The sequence below is a fragment of the Mus caroli genome, unplaced genomic scaffold (genome assembly GCF_978045245.1).
Source record: "Mus caroli unplaced genomic scaffold, Mus_caroli_1 scaffold_6, whole genome shotgun sequence".
Lineage (NCBI taxonomy): Eukaryota > Metazoa > Chordata > Mammalia > Rodentia > Muridae > Mus > Mus caroli.
This window is the reverse complement of record NW_028227261.1, coordinates 97,300,001-97,322,002: the sequence shown is the minus strand read 5'-3', so window position 1 is coordinate 97,322,002 and position 22,002 is coordinate 97,300,001. Positions and strand designations below refer to the sequence as shown.

At 45.6% G+C, this 22,002-nt stretch overlaps 1 protein-coding gene across 3 annotated transcripts in view; it reads right to left on the bottom strand.

The window, feature by feature from the left end:
- The window catches only part of Ptpn3 (protein tyrosine phosphatase non-receptor type 3), a 150,524-nt gene that overhangs the window by 127,528 nt on the left and 994 nt on the right, over positions 1–22,002 (bottom strand). The window contains exon 1 of one of the 3 annotated variants that reach the window (XM_085839270.1): positions 3,016–3,038. The exons of 1 other annotated variant lie outside the window; for it this stretch is intronic. Coding sequence is in view for 1 of the 2 variants with exons in the window: in XM_021159376.3 (XP_021015035.1) it covers positions 1,345–1,357 (13 nt within the window). In the remaining variant the exon portion in view is untranslated. Of the gene's footprint in view, positions 1–1,344; positions 1,364–3,015; positions 3,039–22,002 lie in introns of those variants that run through there. One more of the 3 variants, XM_021159376.3, reaches the window with a different exon arrangement.

Sequence of the window (22,002 nt, the reverse complement as noted above, 5' to 3'; positions counted from 1 at the left end):
CTGAAAGAACCATTTGATGAAATGCCATCTCTGAACATCATCCAGAGATTCTAGGCGTCAAGCCTTTTCTTTTTCTAAAGATCAATTTTTATTATCTTTAATGATGTGTATATGTTTATGTGTATATGTTAATACACATGAGTTCAGGTGTCTTCAGAGACCAGTTACCGGTATGGGATGCCCTGCAGCTGGCGTGGTTGTTCCATGGATGGATGGGAACTGAACTCTGGTCCTCTGCAAGGGACTTTCCCCAACTGTTGACCCCTCTCTCCAGGCTAGCATTGTTCTCGATTGGCACGTGGGCACAGAACATGTGGGCCTATCTGGAATACTCTTCTAGTTCTAAAGTCTGACTTTAACTCCTGTTTAATTAGTGAGTTTAATGAGATAGTTCGCCTGTTATCTTCTCCTAGAGGATTCCTTCCCATGCAAAAAGCCACAATTAATTCCTCTCACCAACCCATGCATCCGTGGTGGCTAGAAGATACCCTGAATGCATTAGGATGTCGAGGCAAGTGGGACATGAATGCTCTGCTCTTAGAGAGGTCAGAGATGAACAGAAGGGGCCTGTCTTAGTTCTTTTTCCGTTGCTTTGATAAAATACCCTGACAAAAAACAAGGGTTTATTTTTGGTCCATAGCTCCGGGTTGTAGTGCATCAGAGTAAAGAAGCCAAGGCCGCAGGAGCTTGAAGCAGCTTGCCACATCAAACCCATGATCATGAAGAGAGAGCAATGAGATCCTGCTGCTGCTGCTCAGCTGCATTTCCCCACTTATACAGTCCAGGATTCCAGCCAGGGGATGGTGCCACCCACAGTGGGGGGCTCTTCCTATCTCACTTAACTAATACAAGTTAAGATAATCCCCTACTCGGGCAGTGGTGGTACATGCCTTGAATCCCAGCATTTGGGAGGCAGAGGCAGGTGGATTTCTGAGTTTGAGGCCAGCTTGGTCTACAGAGTGAGTTCCAGGACAGCCAGGACTACACAGAGAAACCCTGTCTCAAAGACAACCAAAAAAAGGAAAAAAAAAAAAAAGGTTAATCCCCCATATACGTGTCTAGAGACCCATCTCCTGGGTGATTTCTAAATTCTATCAAGTTGACAACACCAACCACCACAGGGCCATAGACTGTTTTAAGGTGACAGAGTGTGCCTTTAATCCTAGCACTTGGGAGGCAGAGAGAGGCAGGTAGATCATTGTGAGTTTGGGCTACAGAGCAAATTCAAGGAGAACCAGGGCTATATAGATAGACCCTGTCTTAAAACCAACCAACCAACAAGAAAGAGAGAAGCAGTTCTGATGCCAATGCAGAGCAGAGAGTGTTTTGGGGAAAGCCACTTACTTGTGTCGGGCATTCCTCATTCCCATCTGCCTGTGTTCTTGATTTTCAACCCTTTGCTCTAAGCCTAGAGAAGCCGCCTTTTATGGCTTGTACTACCTTGGGCTTTTTTGGCTTCTATTTGGGTCCAACCAACAAGAGACAGCATCAGGATACGGGAGAGCGGAGAAGGAGAACGTGGGGTGGATTTTTACTTCACCCCGCCCACTGGCTGCCTTTTGGCAGCTTGCCGTGTTCTTCCCCAGATCTCCTCTGGGCCTTTATGTTTGGGGAGCAGTAACTGCTTCCCATGCCTGCAGATGCCCACATGCTTTCTCATCTTTATTTCCTTGAACCTGTTCAGCCCCCTCTCTCAGTAATCTCTCCACGACACCACTCTCTGATTACCTTTTTGAGTGTGCCCCGTGCTTCCTGCAAAGACAGGAAAACAAAAACATTGCCTGGAAAGGTCAATAATTCTGGCCTCCGTGCAGCTCGGTTCAATTCAATTTAGCAAACATTGACGGAGTGAGGTCTTCTCTCCCAGGCGCGGCGCCAGGAACCAGGGTCAGAGAAAACACAGACATCAGACATAGAACCTACCTGCAGGGACCTAGCTAGCCCCAGCTGCTTGGGAGGCTGGGTGCAGGGAGAAAGGGAACCTTGTACTGCTCCTTAAGTGGTAGGCAAGAAGGGGACAACTGGGTCTGGAGTTGTGAGGTGCTCCCTCTTCTAGCCCACCTGTGTTGGTAGGGAACCCCCTACCATCTTCCAGTTGTCATAACTTTGGCTTCTTTTCAAGGAGCCCTGAATATACCAGCCTAACTAGTTAGGCCCCATTGGCTTTCCGTAGAGGGCATCCGAGAGAGGATGAAGAGGCATCCTGGGCCCGGGAGCCCTGAGGTAGAGATAAGAGCTGTGTCTGACGTGTGTCCTGGATGATCCACTGGGATTCCCGAGCCTATGAACTACTTCTGACATGGGGGAGTGAACTTGGCAAACTCTCTATCCCTCAAAACATGATGAGATGTTACCTCCTCTTGTTAGGAAGAAAACAGTGGGGAGAGCAGTGGTCCTGGGACCCTCCGACTTGTGTTCTTTCTAGTGCTTTCTTTTTCAATCTTATTTACAAACCTGGAGATCGAACCCAGAGTTCTGAGCCTATTAGGTAAGTACTCAACTACTGAACACCTCTCCACCCCCCACCTCCCCACCGCCCCACCCCCGCTTTAAGATAAGGTTTCACTGAATCGTCGAGGCTGCCCTGGACCTTGTGATCCCACTGTCTCAGCCTCTAGAGTAGCTGATATTACCTGTCTACAGCGCCAGGCCCTTTTCTAATATGGTCTCTGAGAATTTGTTACAACTATGAGCTTATACAGCACCATTGCTTGCTAGACTCTTGGACTCTGACCCACTCGTCAGTCTCGTTCTAGGTAGGACCCAGCACTGGTTCCCGAAGCATAGTATGACAGCAGAAAATTATCTATCTTGCTGAATGAACTAAAGTAATTAATTTTGGTAGTAGTAGACATAGGAATAGCAGTGGGGTTATGGCCCTTGTTTGAAGGATGTGATGACCGTGGCTGGTGACAGAGAAGGCACCTGTGTCGTTTATGACAGAGCTGGGACTTGGTACAAAGGACCAGGAGGACTGATACAGCTGACAGGGATACAGTTCGATGGAGTGCCTACCTGCTCCTTGCTGGAGACTGTTTGGAACAAGTTTGCATCAGTTCTCTCCGTTCTACAGACAGTCTCAGAGATATGGACATGAACAGCAGCAGGCTTTACAGTCAGGGGCTTCAAAGACTTGGAAATATGGATCTAGGATCACACCAAGAAGAGGCAGGATTTACACTCAAACCAAGACACCCATGTTTTGAGCCACCGACTTCATTCAGAGGCAGGAAGAAAAGGAACGCACAGGCCAATCATACGCTATTTGCAAGACATTTATACACACACACACCTCTACACCATGGCTCATTGTCCCTTCACTATCTCTTAAAGAAAAGGAGAGAAGGAAATTAAAACAAAAAGGTGCGTGAAGCACCTGGCTTTTAGGAACTGAGATTTTGGGAAAGTTGAGAGCAGCACAGAGTGACTTGAATGAGCTTGGGGGACCAGGCTCCCTCTGCTCCTGAGGAGTTGTGTGACTCTGACCATGCTCCATACACTCTGCATCCTTATCTATTTTCAGAGAACTTTCATGAAATTTGTGTGTATGTGGGGGGGGGGGGGGAGCGTGCTGGAGGGGGTGCGTAATTTTAGTGTCAAGCACAAGTCTTCAGCGCCCTCTACTGTTCAGCTGCGGCACTGTTGATCTGATTTGTTAGGGTCTCTTGAAAGCAAGGGCTACAGCTTTTCCATAATGTAACAAAGAGAAAGCCAGTTCTCACTCTTCCATCCCATCCGACTTGGAAGTCCTGCTGATCTCGCCCACACAGTTCCAATTATTTTCCTAAGTGCTGCCGCCTGACTGTTCAAGCACACACCCTCTCCACCCAAACTCCACACCACTCCGTCATTACGGTCACCGGACTGTTTGCCAACTGCCCTTGGGCATGCCTGTCTTTTTCGCTCGAAGTCTGGTGTCGCTTGCCTTTGCATTCTCTCCCTGCCCCCTGTGTACAGCGTAGGACACATGAGCTCTCCAAACAAGTTCATTCAAAGGATGACAACCAGACGGAAGAACAGATGAACCAAAGCAGCTTAGTGAGCTAAAGAAGGCTTGGGGGTGAGGAGGAGCTGTGAGGGGTTGGAAGCTTCCGATACAGGAAGCTCCCTAGTTCCAAACTTTTTGGGGTTCAGGGCATCAGCGAACAGAGGGGGCAGATGGAGGGCTTTGGAGGATGCAGCCGCTCACACAGGTGTGCTCACTTTGAGAAGATGCTACACTCAGAGTGCACTTCGGGTTTGCCTGTTACTCGACAAGAAACCTGTACTTTGAGTGGCTCTTGAGAGGGACTTAGCCTTCTATCTGTAGCTTGGTCAGTGTTTTCCCTGGTGTCCTCCAATTCTATCTGGGCTGATCTGTACCGTGGCAGAAATCATCGTCCTGATTTCCTGGTCCATCCTCTATCCCTGAAGAATAGGTATAAGGGTAGGGACAGGTTATTGGGTTTCCTTGAAAGTGTTTTCTACACTTGCTGTGTTTTTAAAAATAATTTCTTCCACATTTGCTATCTTTAGTTACCTTGTGTTTTTGTTTTTGATTTTTTTTCCCCGGAGCTGAGGACTGAACCCAGGGCCTTGGGCTTACTAGGCAAGCCCTCTACCACTGAGCTAAATCCCCAACACCCATTTGCTATCTTAAAAAAAAAAAAAAATGATTCCTAGCACTTGGGAGGCAGACGCAGGCAGATTTCTGAGTTTAAGGCCAGCCTGGTCTACAGAATGAGTTCCAGGATAGTCAGGTCTACACAGAGAAACCCCGTCTCAAACAAACAAACAAAAACAAAAAAAACCCAACTCCCCCCAATCCCCCTCAAACCTAGCCGGGCGTGGTAGCGCATGCCCTTTAATCCCAGCACTCGGGAGGCAGAGGTAGGCGGATTTCTGAGTTCCAGGCCAGCCTGGTCTACAGAGTGAGTTCCAGGACAGCCAGGACTACACAGAGAAACCCTGACTCGATAAACAAACAAACAAACAAACAAAAAAAAACCCAACCCCCCCCCCAATAAAACAAAAAACAAAAACAAAAAACAAAACCCAAAAACAAAAAGCAAAAAAAAAAAAAAATGATTCTTTGGTATGTGTCTGTGTCAGTTTCTCTCTCTCTCTCTCTCTCTCTCTCTCTCTCTCTCTCTCTCTCTCTCTCTCTCTCTCCCCCTCCCCCCACATGTGTATGCACATCTTTGGTCTAGGCCAGAAGGTCAGAGGTGTCCTGTGGCCTCTTCCTGCAGCTGGAATTACAGGTGGTTGTCTGATGCCAGGTCTGGGAACTGAACTTGGACCTTCTAGAGCATTAAGTGCTCTTAACTGCTGAACCACAGCTCCAATCCCTACCATTCGTTGTCTTAAAGTCTATCTTAGTCACACATGCTAGGTAAGCACTCTGACCCAGAGCTACATACACTCCTGGGTAGGAAGTCTGGGAGTCTTTGGTCACCCCAAGCCTCTGAAATTGGTCTCTGGTTGTCAGAACCACACTGAGTTTTGTTTTGGTGCTTGATCTCTTGAACACTCTCTCTTAAACCACTCCATTCTTAACTCCTAGAAACCATATTCCTAGTCTCTCTTGCAGGTATCTTTTCCCCAAGAGCCTTACTTTCACATTCTTATCGTGCTGTGCTAGGCCTGTTTCATTTCTAACTCTGCAGATTCTCCACGGATGATCTCATTCCTTCTCCTGACCAACCTCACGATTGTGACTCACCAAGACGATCTCACCCCATCATTACTGAACCCTGGGGACCATCTAGCCAGATGCCTTTTTGATACCTCTATTGGAACCTCTCAGCGGCAATACACTCGGCATGCTTGAGAAGGTTCTCTGCATCTTCTCCCACCTCCCCAGAGAGGCTTTTTTTTCTCTCTTCTGTGTTCTTTACTTCTGTGGGTGCCTCCCTGGAACTGGTCTGGCTTCCTGTTCTAGACTACATTATTGTTAGGCAGTACCCACAGTCCCTCACTATTTCTGCTCAGAGAGTCTCTTTCTTAGACTCAGCTCCTCTTTGGGTCTTACTTTCAACAAGGGAATGGCCATGTGACATTTCCTAACAGGCTCTCACGGCACTGTGCTGGGGTTTCCAAACCCGCCTGGATCCCTGGATGGAAGCTGCTTGGAGCAGACTTGATTTTGATCTTTTTTTTTTTTTTTCTTTTTTCCCCGAGACTGGGTTTCTCTGTATAGCCCTGGCTGTCCTGGAACTCACTTTGTAGACCAGGCTAGCCTCGAACTCAGAAATCCGCCTGCCTCCCGAGTGCTGGGATTAAAGGTGTGTTCCATGACCTTTTGTCAGGTACTAAGGCCAGCTGAGCGAGTTCGAGCCTCATGAACCCACAGACACAGGAGTAGGATACAAGTGTGTGCGCCTTACGTCAGTCACTCGGACTTCTGTTCACTTCTGTGACTCACTTGCCTCAGCCAGCCTGGCCATTTCCCCTCCCACATCTGTCCTGATCCCTCCACTTATCTCCTTTCCCATCATGGCTGACCCTGGCCGGGCTTTCACCATCCTTTGCTCAGACTCTTACAAGGCCTTTTCCTGATGTCCTTACATTTGGTCTTGGGCTCCCCGGCCTAATTTCTGCACATCACTATCAGAAGTGATCTTCCTAAATTCCAATTCCACCCCAGCCCTTTCATCAGACACCACGGGGCTTGTCCTAGAGAGGTGCCTACGCCTGTGGCGCGTGAGTGTGAGGCACCCAGTGCTTTGGAAAGCTTGGGATCTCTGTGCTTTTCACACCACTGATCATCTGTGTTCTTGACCCACTCTTGGTCCCGCCTGAGCCTCGTGCTTCTTCTTGCTCAGGTCCTTCTGCAGTGTTTTTTACTCTCCACTTGCCTTGGCCTGTGTCACCTCTCTCCCCACCTCATCTCTCAGGTGACAATCTGAAAACAGTTCCCTGGAGGAAAGCCCCGATCGCTTCCAACCATCGTTTTCCATTCGATTGCAGAGTGACCTTGGCTTTCCTGTCAGCACATTTATTTACCAGACTCTCCCATCTTTACTTTGTTTATCTTTCTCATCAGATTTCCACAGAAGCGGGGCAGGGCTGTTATCTAGCTTGTTAAGTGGCTAAACAGGGCTGCAGCCATTGTCTGAACGGAAGAACTACTTGTTGGATGAGCATTCTGTGGAAATAATATGATTGGCTCAAATAATTTTGTAGATGGAGATGAGGATCCAGGAACTCAGATGGATCAACTGAGGCATGGTGAGAGTTAAGACTGAGATCCTGGAGGCTGTCTGTGGCAGATCTGGGCTCTAGTGGGGAGCCTGCGGGCACTGTTTGCTGAATGGCTTTACCTACAACTAGAGGAAGCTTTGCCTTCAGCAAAGAATTAGTCGATTCCCGGATCCTTCCCTTGCCCCCTCCCAGAGCAGCTGCTTCAGGGTTTTCATTGTAAGGAGATCTCCAGGGACTTTGTAGACAAAATAAAGATATGACAGTCTCTTGGAATGACCAAGAGGATAGCTGAGATGTATTTTATTTGTAATCATGTATGAGAGGAGATATGCGCGCACCTGCAGAGTCCAGAAGCGAGCATTGGATCCCTCAGAGCTAGAGCCATCCGTGTTTGAGAGCCACTGGGCATGTGTGCTGGGAACAAGTGTCCTCTGAAGAGGAAGCACTGAAGCTCTCAGCTCTTAAGCACTAAGCTGTTGAGCTAGCCTGTCATGCCCACTTTTCTGACCTCCTTCCGGTTTGTTATAGCTTTTTATCAGACAGCAGCATCTACAGTCTGGATTCATAGCAAAAGAGCCAGGTTTTAAATATTTGTGCTAAGTGGCAGGGGAGGGAGCTGGGGTAGTTAGATACTTCTTATAAGTAGTGGATACTTGAAAACTAGTATTGGGGGCTGTATAGAGGAAGTGTATAGAGGAGAAAATACCAGGAAGCTTAATGACCTTGGTTTTCTTAAAAAAAGGCACCAAAGGCATAAGGGAGAAAAATAACTCACTGCACTCCATCACAATGAAAACCCCCCATGTATGTGGGAAAGAGCCCCACAACAATGTAGTAAAGAGTGAACCTACAGAGTCACCCATGCTCAGGGAAACAGCCATTGGTGGGGAAATGGCTCAGCTGCTAAGATGTTTGCTCTGCAAGCATGAGGTGCTGAGTTCAGATGCCCCAAACTCACATAAAAAGCCGACTCTGCTGACACACATCTGCAAGCCCAGCCCTGGGGTGACAGACATGACAATTCCTAGAGTTTCCTGGCCAACCAGAGAGACCTTGTTTGGAAAAATCAAGTGGAGGGGATGAAGTGATGGCGAGCAGTTGAGAGTTCTTGCTACTCTTCCAGAAGATCCAAGTTCCATTCCTAGCACCCACTCTCCGAGGGTCACAATTGCCTATGCAGCTCCAGGGGACCTGACACCCTCTTCTGTCCTCCAGGGGTACCCATACTCACATAGCATAGACACAGAGAGACCCATAAGCTTAAATAAAAACAAAAGTAGATGTTTAAATAAAATAAAGTGGAGACCAATAAAGAAAGGCTAGTGGTACTCTCTCACCACAAACAAGTATACCTACACACACACACACACACACACACACACAGAGAGAGAGAGAGAGAGAGAGAGAGATAGAGAGAGAGAGAGAGAGAGAGAGAGAGAGAGAGAGAGAGAGAGAGAATTGTTTAATTATAACAACTAGTGCCAAAAGACATAAAGAAAATTGGAACTCTCACACACTGCTGGTGAGAATACAAAATGGTGCAGCTTTAAAAAGCTTAAAGTGGGTAGCCAGGTGTAATGGGGCATACCTTTAATCTCAGCACCTCTGAATTTGAGGCCATCCTGGTCTACAGAGTGAGTTTCAGGACAGCCAGGGCTACACAGAGAAACTCTGTCTCAAAAACAAAACCAACCAACCAACCAACCAACCAAAAACCCTAAAACTGGACTCACCATATGACCTAGTGACTCTACTTTAGTCCCAAAAGAATTGCAAATGGAGACATGAAAACACATTTGCATGCCTGTGTTCTCAGCAGCATTGGTCACTATAGCCCAAATACATGAGCAACCTAAGTGTTCATTGGTGGCTGACCCAAGAAAGTGTGCTGGGTACACTCAATGGTTAGGTCCGCAGGAAGGGAAGTTTATACAATGGTGGAACAATCTTCAGACTTTCAAAGGAGGGGAATACACACACACACACACACACACACACACACACACACACACTACCTCCAGTGAAACCCGCCAGCCACACAGACCGAGCTGTATGCATGCGTCTATGAGACAAGTTCATAGAGACAGGGGGAGAAAGGCGATGGGGTGTCTGGAGTAGGGATGGGGATGCTGTGCTAGATGAGCACAGAATCTCAGAAGTCAGTCCGAGGAGGTGAAGAGTGCTTTGTGCTGATGACGACGGCATGGCACTCGGATGCACAGAACCGTGTCTGCTAACTGTGCCTGCAAATGCCTGGAACTGTTTGCTTCCTGTATATTTTATGTTATGCTCATATATTTTACCACCTTGAAGTTTTAAAAGTGACAGGTAAACACATACATCTACTGATCTCAGATCCCCCGAAAGTGGCATTTGATAGGCCAAAAATATGCTTTTAAAACCCCATTAGGTTTTGGGAAGCCGAAGCGAGATGCAAGCGAGATGCTAACTGATTAGCTTCCGTGTGGGATGCATGGCTTCTGCTGGCCTGTGCCCAGGCAGCCCCATATGAGGGACAGACGTAAGAATTATTGTAGTTGATGCCAACAAATTGCATATTTAAAAATAGTTAGATGGTCTAGGTGGCGGCCCACATCTTTTAATCCCAGCACTGGGAGGCAGAAACGGGGATCTTTGTGAGTTCAAGGCCAGTCTGGTCTACACAGAGTTCCAGCACAGCCAGCACTACATACCCTGTCTCAAAAACAAACAAACAAACAAACAAAAACAAAAACAAAACAAAACAAAAAAAAACCCCAATATCAATAATGCCTTTAATCCCAGCACTAGGGAGGCAGAGGCAGGTGGATCTTTGAGTTCAAGGCCAGTCTGTCTACAGAGGACAGCCAGGGATATACATAAACCCTGTCTTGAAAAGAAAATCTACTAAAGGGCTGGTGAGATGGCTCAGTAGGTTACTTATTGAGGTACATACTGCACAGGCCCAGCACCCCATGTTCAATACCCAGAACCTATGTAAAAGATGGAAGAAGAGACGCAGCTCCTCACGGTTGCTCTCTGACCTACACATGCACACACACAATAATAAACAAAAATATCCACTAAAACCAGTCATGGTGCCAGGTAACTGTAATCCCACCACTCTGGGAACTAAAGCAGGGGGATCTGAAGTTCAAGGCCAGCCTAAACTACGTAGCAAGCCCTTGTCTCTCTCTCAAAAAACAAACAAACAAACAAACTTCTTCTTAAACTTCATTTGAAATTGCTTAATGGGTACAGAGCTTCAATTCCGCAAGACGAAGAACTTTACAGGTCGGGTGTGTAATAATGAACTTAGACACTACTGGCCTGTATAGTCTCGATGGCAAGCTCCTTACTGTCTATTTTATAATTAAAACTTTTAAGAGTATCCGTGACAAGGCTGGGCGTGGTGGCACATGCCTATAAATGTCAACAACACTCAGGAGACTGAGGTAAGACAATTGTGAGTTCCGAATCAGACTGGATTTTTTTTTTTTTTTAATGTGCCAGGAGTCTACTGAAAATGGGAAATGTTGATTGACAGGCGCAGGGATGAAGAAACCTCAGTGGTTGTTCGGGAAGTTAACTGGGGCATTCTCTGGGACAGTCCCTCCCAGTCTCCAGCCATGGGACCTAGACGATGGGCGAAAGCAGACTGTGGGCCCACCCAGACTTTCTGATTGTGATGACCTGGGTGGAGGGAGGACTTTGAATTTCTAATAAGTACAAGCTTAGGGACCAGGTGATGCGGGACTGCCCGGTGCAGCCGCGCTTGTCTGTGCTTCCTCCTCCGTCTCTCAGGAAAGACAAAGCATCTATCCCAGGTAGAGTGAAGAGTACACTCAAGGGCCCTCAAGGGACCAGGACTCTCCAGAGTGATAGACATCTACTGGGACATACTAGCATGTCCTCTCCACAATGAGGGGAGGCTACTGACACTGTGTCACCAATCATTGTAAGCTTAACAGACCTCTAAAGTCCAAAAAAAGCCTCAGCCAAGAGTGACTAAGAGAATTAATATGTGAGGAAGTAGAGTTAATCAAAACAACATGATACACACACACACACACACACACACACACACACACACACACACACACACACACACACTATTCTCACACTTTAGAGATACACAAAGAGGAGAAAAAAGAGAGTAGAAAGAGGCTGGAAGAAAATGGTTAAGCTTAATATACACAAAATGCACCGACATTGAGTTTGGCTACCAACTGGAATTCATTCCAGTTGTTTTAATCATTTTTAGACTGTAGGCACTCTTAAAGCCACCCCTTCGCCCTGGATTCAAATGAAGACTACACCCAGGCCCAGATACGGTGGCCCACATTCGTCCACTCAGCAGTCTAGAGGCTGAGGCAAGAGGATTATGAGTCTGAATCTTCTCACTACACAAAGAGACCCTATCTCTAAAATAAAACACAAGTAAAAAGAAACTTAGATTAATAAATGGATCAGCTCCATTTCTGCAGAAGGCTCCCTTCCCAGCCAATGACTCCCATAATTCTCCTCCCATCATCTCATCCAAAGCCTCATATAAGTGGAACCAAAGACTCCTTATGTCTGTGACATGCAACCTCCTTGTTATACCTTGTAGGCAGTACCCTGTCCTTTGTCATTGTATCCCACAGATGAGTGTCACACTGCTGTTGGAGGACATTCAGGTTGCTATCACTTAGCTCTTGTAAGCGAGGCAAAGACTACTCAGATACATACACTCTGAAGAATATCTGTCTCATGTCTTTGCTGACTGGCATTGCTTGGACATAAGATTTACTTTAATTAATGCCGTCCAGGATCTGAGAATTCCAATTGTTCTATGTATTTGCCAACACCAGACAATATCATTGTTTAAATTACTGTAAGTAACAAGGAGAGGCATGCGTAGCTTTAATTAGCACAATGCTGATGAGTAATAATAAGTACTTCTCTATACATTGACCATTTCAATATTTCTCTTCAGTCTTTAGCCTATTTTGTTATGGGATTGATTTTTTTTATTGATTTGTTAAGGGTCTTTACATATGATGTATACTAGTTCTTTGACAAAGATATGTATATCTTTAGTTATTCTCTACCTGTGGTTGCCCTTCTTGATCTTATGATTTTGGTCTTTGGGTTATTGAAGTAATAATTTCCTTAATGAAATTGCCTATCAAGTTATTTGTTAGTTTCTACTTCTTTGTATTCTATTTTGAAAACTGATGCTTGCCCTAAGTACATGAAGATATTCTGCCATGTTTTCTTTTAGAAAATTTTAAAGATCTGTTTTATTATTTAACTGTGGAGTACAGGGTATGTGCACTTGAGTGCAAGTAGCTTCAGAGGTCAGAAGAAAGCATGTGACACCTGGAGGTGGATTTAAAGGTGGTTTGTGGCCTGATCGGTGTGGGCATTGGGAACAGAGCTCAGACCCTCTGCAAGAGCAAGTGGTTTTAATTGATGAGACATCTCTCCAGCCTTCCTTTAAAAATTTGTATTATAGCAATCGCTTCTGTTTTTATACCTACAATTCAACATGGAACCTCTATATTTTGTAAGGGATCCCCTTCCTTCCTTCCTTCCTTCCTTCCTTCCTTCCTTCCTTCCTTCCTTCCTTCCTTCCTTCCTTCCTTCCTTCTTCCTTCCCACCTCTTTCTTTCCTGGAACCTCAATGGACTCAACTTGATATAATGACATTTTACTGTTCCACACCACCATTGACTTGCTGTTACGATGCCTGTCCTAAGTCATGTGATCGAGGGAGTGAGAGTGAGTGGACAGTCCAATCAATTTCAATGGTCGGTCTGGTGTAATTACATCAGGGTTATTTGGCGGGGAAGCGGGGGCAGGGTTTTTCTGGTGGTGGTGTTTCTTTAGGTAAGGCCTCAGTTTGAGGCTTTGTCTGGCCTAGAACCCATTATGTAGACCAGACAGTTATCAAATTTCCCAGAGATCCATCTGCGTCTACCTCCTAAGCACAGGGATTAAAGGCGGACACCATGCTCATCAGTTAGTTTGTTCGTTTTGTTTTGCTTTGTTTAGTTTTTCTTTGAGGTAAGGCCTTGCGGTCTAGCTCTGGCTGTCCTGGAACTCCTTCGTAGACCAGGCAGGACTTGAACTCAGAGAAATCCACCTGCCTCTGTCTTCCAAGTGCTGGGATTAAAGGCGTGTACCACCAACCCAAATTTAGTTTGTTTTTAATGCAAGTTTATAACTAGTGGTGGTCCTCGTAACTCTACCCAACTTTAGCCCTTGCTTTCCCAGGTCTTTTGTAGCCATATAAACCTGGACTAAACTTCCCAGTGTTCATGCAAATAAAACTGGAATTTTTTGGAGTTACAGATAGTTATGAGCTGCCTGATGTGGGTGCTAGGAATGAAACTCAGATCCTCTGGAAGATCAGTACATGTTCATAACCACTGAGCCATCTCTCAAGCAGAGGGCACATTTTTTAGAACTAACACTGTGGGACCCATGCCACAACCATGACCAGAGGCAACTATTTACGACTAAACTATGTAGTTTTCTCACTCTGCACAGCGTATTGTCTCAAGGGTTTGCTGTCGGCAGACATAACCTCATGTGAGGATTCTGACTGTGGTGGTGCAAGCTTGCTTTGGGCTTTGTCACCATTCAGTCTAAGCACCTTGCTTATATCCCTTCCTGGGGAGGCAAGGAAGAGCCACAGTTCCTTGGAGTGGGCTTGGAGATGGGCAAACGTGGTTAAAATATCAGCTTGTTCTGATGGTGGGGGATGGGTATCAAACAGAATCCTTAACATATGGGCTGGAGAGATGGCTCAGCAGTTAAGAGCACCGACTGCTCTTCTAGAGGTCCGGAGTTCAATTCCCAGCAACCACATGGTGGCTCACAACCATCTGTAATGGGATCTGATGCCCTCTTCTGGTGTGTCTAAAGATAATCACAGTGCACTCATATACATAAAATAAATAAATAAATCTTAAAAAAATCCTTAATATATATAAGCCTTTCGGTACTGGAGATGACACAGTGGTTAAAAATGCAGGACATTCTTCCAAAGGACCCAGGTTCAGTACCTAGCACCCATCTGACAGCTCACAACAATCTATAACTCCAGTTGTTCTCTGTGTTTGCATGTAGTGCACAGACATACATGCAGGATAACATGCACTTCCATAAATAAATATCTTAAAAAATGACATATATAAGACTTTCGCAGGCTCCAGTTCCCACAGTGGTGCCTATGTCCAAGGTACATTGTGAGAACCTCTCTGAAAGCTTGAGATACCTGGAGAATGTCAGACTTTCAAGGAATGCTGTCTGTTGTCATTGGGGCGGGGTAGTCTCCTGAATGAATGACTCTGTAAGGCAGGAAACGTGGAGTGGAGAGGGAGGAAAGGGACTCCCCCGGTACTCAGCAACAGGACTCAGGCCCCATGAAAAAGTGACTGTCCGAAGGCAGCTGGGTGTGCGTATGCATATGTGTGTGTGTTTGTATGTATGCTAAGAGCTGTTCATCCAGGCGTGGGTATGGCAGAGTTGCCACAAAAGACAAAAGGCTAGTGATGATAGTGGAAATTTGAGAATGACACTGGGGACCAGCAAGACGGCTAAAGGTGCCTGGGACCAGCAAGATGGCTAAAGGTGCCTGGGACCAGCAAGATGGCTAAAGGTGCCTGGGACCAGCAAGATGGCTAAAGGTGCTTGCTGCTAAGTCTGACAATCTGAGTTTGATCCTCAGAACACCATATGATGGAAGGAAAAGACTAACTCCTGTGGCGTCCACATGAGCACCGTGACCATGTGCAACACACACACACACACACACACACACACACACAGAGAGAGAGAGAGAGAGAGAGAGAGAGAGAGAGTAAAAATTAAAAAGAAGACCTGTGGATCACTTGTCTCAATAACAACAGAATAACAACTATAGGCGTCACGCCGAGTGGACAGTATGAGCAAGCTGAGAATGCTCCTTCTTTCACCTTAAGTCTGGAAAAAAAAAGTACTGTACTGACTGCAGATAGGGCTGGAGAAATGTCTTGAGGGTCTTGGATTTATCTCAGGATATCAAGACCCGGTCGAGGAGGGGAGCCTTACATTAGATAAGGTGGGAGTATCAGGCCATTTGATTTGCATATTAAAACAGTGATATCAATCTATGGAGAGGCACTATTAAAAGCCCTTTAATGAATGTAATTAAGTCATTTGATCTCAGAAGCAACCCCATGGAGTAGATACTGTCATCGCCTCCATCTCTCCAGATGAGGAGATAGAGGCCTTCAGCAGTTCCTCAGCTTTCCCAGAGTCTCACAGTCAATTACACCAACTGTAAGTTCCAGAGATCATGTTCTTAGCCCCTGAACCTAAGCAGGTGAACGTAGGCGTATGAGTCTTCATAAAGTCACCACATCACCATTTCTACTTAGTGCTTTCAATATTTTCTACTTTCAGACGTAATAGACACTTGTGTGCATATAATTTTTCTCTTCTGTTGAATCACCTCCTGCAAACAGCGTGACTGCATCCCAGGCGATAAAAGACTTTATGGTCTTTGCTACAGGTTGTATTTGCCAAACAGGCAGCACCAGTTTACAACGTTGTTACCAGGGTATGACTTCGCCACTTTCACCACCACCATAAGGAGCGGAGGAAGAATCATCGTCGACGGAAACACCCAAGTCTATCCTACTTAAGTTTAATAGATACACAGCTGGTCGTGGGCGATTTGCAGCATGTGACCTGGTAAATAGACTTTCAGCTGGGATTCTCAAAGTTTCTCTGACTTCCAGGCCTTTTGGTTCACCACACCAGGTTAGCTGGAGTTGAACTGTCATCCTCTGTTGTTCTAGGCCCTGCCACTTCAGTCTATGCAGAATTTCAGAGGCAAAGCAGCCCTTTGTATCTACAGTGTGTGTTCTATATGCAGATGAGCTAGCTGAGGGTGTTGTGTGAGTTAAGTTCGTGGCTCGTCCTTCCTTCCTTCCTTCCTTCCTTCCTTCCTTCCTTCCTTCCTTCCTTCCTTCCTTCCTTCCTCCCTCCCTCCCTCCCTCCCTCCCTCCCTTCTTCCTTCCTTCCTTCCTTCCTTCCTTCCTTCCTTCCTTCCTTCCTTCCTTCCTTCCTTCCTCCCTTTTTTCCTTTTAATTCTGCTCATACTGAAAGGGGCCCTGGGATCAACAGAATGACAGAGCTACTGGAGCTGAGTGACCTTGTTCAAGGCTTGGTTTGCTTTTTTGTTCTGCTAGTTCTGGCTGGGTGGCCTTGGCTAAATTCCACGAGGTCCTGATGCTGAGGTTTGACTTTTGCTTATCTTTAAAGTGGGGATGATAATACTCTCCCTGAGGTTTTTCCTGTAAGAATGTGAGATAATGTGTGCAAACCTCTCACTCTTAGATACTGGGACCTGTAATTATTAGTCCCATTGTGCGAGACAGGTTATCTCCTACTACACACCCTCTGCTCAGCCCGGAGCTTGTGAGCATCTCTAGAGACCATCCTAGACCAGTTTTCTCTCTGCATCCCAAAACCCAGCCTAGGAAGTGCTGGACCCCAGGAGGGTTTGTTTACTGAATTGCTTGGGAAAGAAAAGGAAAAAAAAAATTTCCCACAGCCTTCCTGAAAACTACCACATGGTCAGGGTATACACTTGAAACCAAAAGTCTGAGAACTCTTTTGAATTCTTGTTCTTTGAATGCACAGGCAACCTTTCATATTGCTAGGGAATTGGTTGTAGGATTCTTCCAGATACTCAACTCCTGGATGTTCAAGTCCCTCACATAAAATGCTTTAGTACATGCATGTAACGTGTGCAGTGTTCCCGTATACTACAACCACATACTGAGAATGCCAAACCTAAACATACTTAGAAAGTAAACCCTGTGGTCTTGCTCCAAGACTAACCCAAGGGAGGAAGCTGTCAGTGACCAGTACACGTGTGTGCTTTTTCCTGAGTATTTATTTATTTATTTATTTATTTATTATATGTAAGTACACTGTAGCTGTCTTCAGACACTCCAGAAGAGGGTGCCAGATCTTGTTACGGATGGTTGTGAGCCACCATGTGGTTGCTGGGATTTGAACTCTGGACCTTCGGAAGAGCAGTCGGGTGCTCTTACCCACTGAGCCATCTCACCAGCCCCTCCTGAGTGTTTTTGACTGGTCTGAATCTACAGACACGAATGGAGCCTTAGGATCGTGTTTATGGGAAACCTAAGGCTCACTCTACTTCCTCTACGTTGTGTGTGGCAGATGCTCTCACCTCTACATCACGACTCTGTTATCTTCTCACTTTCCAAATGAAACTGAGTCTGTGCCCGAGGAGGAGCTTTGGCAAAGGTTTTGGTGACAGTGGAAGCTGGGTGCTTAGAAGTTCTAGTTTTGTCACTGAGAATCCAGAAAACCCCTTGGGCCTTGGTTTTCTTTCTGAGGGGTTGATTTCTCTAGCACGACAAGGCGAAGCTGGGAGACAGATTCACCATAACAAGACTTAGGTCTGAATCCCACCTGCAGTTTGACTGGATCGGCTCTGTTAGGACATGGCGATGTAAGAGCTTACACTGTGTGAAACAGATCACTGTCTTTTGTTCTGTCTTCATTCAAAAACTGCAAAAAGAATTATTTTGTCTATGTTTATGTGTGTCTCTTGTTCTGTGACTATGCACGTGTGTGTGCAGGGACCTACGGAGGCCAGAAGAGGGCATCGGATTCCCTATAGCTGGAACCATAGACAATTGTGAGTTGCTCAGTGTGGTTTCTGGGAACCCAGTCCTTTGAAAGAGGAACAAGTGCTCTTAACAGCTGGAGCATCTCTCCAGCCTCTCGTTCAGTTTGGACGCTGTATAAACAAGCGGTCTAACTGGCAGTGTTAACAAAGGCAGTGTGCATTATTTTCAGCATGCTAATGTGACCAAACCTGAGGCATCAGCTTTACCTCCAAACTCTGCTCCCAAACTCATCTTCTGACTACAGTTTGTTCTCGTCAAAAATAGGCTTGCTGCTTTGGTGAGGTGCTGGTGCTGGGGCAAGTTCTTATGAGTAATCCCCACAGGAAGAGGAAGTAGGTTAATTTGGATGCCAAAGCTCGTGGGGTGTGTTAAACGACAGGCTTATGCTGTTTTAAAAATCAGTTTGAAAAGTACTTTTTTTCCCCCACCCCAGCTAGTATTTCTGGATTTGAATTTGGCAGAGGGCATTTCTAGTGACTTAGCTGAAAAAATGAGCTGGCGGGTGTTTTACACCTGGGGCATTCTTTATGATCGCTCTCTGTGCCAGCAGCCTTCACATATTGCCTCTGTGAATCCATTTTTGTACTCGCTAGTCCTCTATTCAAGTGTCCAGTGCAAACCATAGGTCTAGTCAAGTCATCCTCTTGCTTGAAGGCCTTTATCGTCTGTTGCGCATCGCTTACAACCAAACCCAAAGTCATCCCGGCTTGAAAAGAGCTGATCCTCTCTTGATGCCACCAGTTAACTTCCACACTCCCCATAGCTTCTTTAGAGCTCCCCCCACTTTGTCCATTTTCCCCTTTCTTTGTTTATAATTGGTAAAATTCACATATATCCTAGAATTAACCATGGGTTCCTCTTGCTGTTATGAAACACAATGACCAAAGCAATTTAGGGAGGAAAGGGTAGAGCCTTATGCTTTTCCACATCACTGTTCATCATCAGAGGAAGTCAGGACAGGAATTCAAACAGGGCAGGGACCTGGAGGCAGGAGCTGAAGCACAAAGGACGTGGAGGGGTGCTGCTTACTGGCTTCCTCAGCCTGCTTTCTTATAGGACAAAGGACTACCAGCCTAAGGGCCGCCACACCCATATCACTAATGAAAAAAATATGCCCCGCAGGCTTGCCTACAGCCTGATCTAATGGAGTTTTTTCCCTTCAGTTGAGGCACTCTTCTCTCCAGTGACTCCAGCTTGGGTCAAGTCGGTGTAAAACTAGCCAGCACTGTGCTAAATAAATGAATGAATTCCCTGCCGCTTAGTTCATTTACAATGCTGTGCAAGTATTAATCTGTCAACCTGGGAGGACCTAGAATCACTTAGGGGACAAACGTCTGGGTATGTTTGTGAGGAAGTTTTAGTTTGGGTTAACTGAGGCGTGAAGACCCCTCCTAAGTTAGGGTCTAGACTGAATCAAAAGGAGAGCGTTCATTGCTCTCTCTGCTTCCCCATTGCAGATGCTATGGCCTCATGCACCTGCTGCTGTGTCTTTCAAGCTGTGATGCACTGGACCCTAGAACTGTGAGACAAAGTAAACCCCTTCATCCCTGAATTGCTACTTTGTCTCAGCGACAAGGAAAGTGTTAGGACAGCTGCAGTCGAGATTCTGGGGATTTTTATGGTCCTCAAAGAAAATCCTGTCCTAGGAAACCTCCCATTCTGGCTCCCAGCAGGAAGTCATCTGCATTCTGTCTTTAGATTTGTCCATTCCGCACACTGCACATACATCATCATATAGTTCCAGATTTTTCGCGTCTGGTTTCTTTGGCTTAGTTTAATGTTTTCAAGTTTCACCCACATGGTTGCATGTCTCAGAGTCCTGTTCTCTTTAATGGCGGAGGTTGGACTGATAGTCTCCTGTCTGGACAGTTCACATTTGACTTATCTGATGACCCACTAGTGGGTTTTTGGGTTACCCCTAGCTTTTGGCTAGTTTGAATAGTGCATATATGTGTCCACATGTGTTTGAGCACCCGATTCATATACTTTGAGATATAATGTATTTCTATCCCTGACTTTGCTGGCTCACAGGGTATTTTTATATCTAACACATGAAAGACCTACCAGGTTTTTTTTCTTCTCTTCTCTATAACCATAACAGAATATTTAAGAGAATATATGTCAGGCTGAAGAGATGGTTCAGCAGTTAGGAACGCTGACTGTTCTTCCAGAGGTTCTGAGTTCAATTCCCAGCAACCACATGGTGGCTCACAACCCTCTGTAAAGTGATCAGATGCCCTCTTCTGGTGTGTCTGAATACAGCTACAGTGTATTTATATACATAAAATAATTTTTTTTTAAAAAGAGGATATATGCTATAGTAAACTATGAGACATCTTTAGTAATAACAGATAGTATAGATATTTGGGGGCAGGGATTGTGTCTGGAATTCATCTGCCAACTTCTAGTACCTGGCACAGGGGCTTCACAAAGATATTCAATAAATGCTTGTCTTTAGAAGGGCTGGGGTATGTGTGTGAGTGTGTGTCTAAGCTATAGGTCAACCTTAGGAGCCATCTTTCTTTTTGTTTTGGAGACAAGGTCTCTCTCATTGGCCAGGAGTTAGGGTAGGTTGGTTGTTCATTGAGCCCAAGAATCTGCCTGTCTCAGCCTTGCTGGTCCTGGGATTACAAACACGTATTACCATGACAACATAAGAAAAAAAAAAAAAGAGATCCGAGTCTGGCAAGCATTTCAATGGTGGAGCAACCTCCCCAGCCCACGAATGGTTTTCTTTAAGGAAGAAGTGGCATGTCTGTGGTGAGGCTTTGGAATTAGAGATAACCCAGGTAGGAAGAGGGAGCAGGTGCTTCCAGGAAAGCCTGTCCCACTCCTTTGAACAAAGGGAGGACCATTGTGGGAGGACTGGTTAACGCGCTATCAGGCTTTTTACTCTTGGTTTGCCTTTAACGCATAACTCTATGGGGAGTCACATTCTTCTGGCAAATGAAAGGATCAAATGTTTCAGTGATACACAGCCCTTCTGTTGCTTTATGCAGTGGAAACAAGACTTGTGAACGATGGACTGAGGCTGGAGAGATAGTTCCGAGATTAGGAGCACGTGTTGCTCATGCAGAGAGGTTCTGGGGCAGCTTCACAATCATCCACAACTCTGACTGAATCTCTCTTCTGACCTCTGAGGGTGCCAGGTACGCTAGGGGTGCATACACACACATGCGGGTGGAACACACATACAGAAATACATAAAATTAATGAAAGAAATAGTAAAGACAGTATGAAGTCATAGGTGTGAGCCTATGGGGCTCATTTGATGTAGGAGAGAGTGGTGGCGTGGGTAGGGAGGAGGCAGGACACGAGCTTGACCTGAAGAGAGTGGTGGCGTGGGTAGGGAGGAGGCAGGACACGAGCTTGACCTGAAGAGAGTGGTGGCGTGGGTAGGGAGGAGGCCAGGCAGCAGCTTGGTCTGAATCTTCACATTCACAAGAACCTCAGAGAAACTCTTAGACTCCAAGTCCTCTGTCTATTCTGAACCTCTCAAAGATGAAGAAAGCTAATAGACACACTGTTCTTCAAAAATACGTTTAAAAAAAAGCAATACAGGGGACTTTAAGATTTAAATGGCAGGGATGGAGAGATGGCTCGGTGGTTGACAGCACTGGCTGTTCTTCCAGAGGACCTGAGCTCAGTTCCCTGTACCCACATGGTGGCTCACAACCATCTGTAACTCCAGTTCCAGGGGAATCTGTCACCCTCTTCTGGCTTCTTTGAGCATCAGGTACACAGATTTACATATATACACACATACATACATATACATATACATATACGTATACGTATATGTATATACATATGTATGTATATGTATATACATATACATACATACATACATATATATACACACACACACATATATATATATACACACACATACACACATATACACATACACACACACATATATACACACATATACATACAAACATATATACATGCATACATACATACATACACTCAGGCAAAATACTCACGCACATAAAATGAATAAATCTTTAAAAAAGAGATTTAAATAGCAACTGAAGGGCTGGGAGTGTGGCTTCATGCTTGTCTTTCATGCATGAGGCCCCAAGTTCCATCCCAACACTGAGAAGTAAATACAAGATTTAAAAAGAAATAA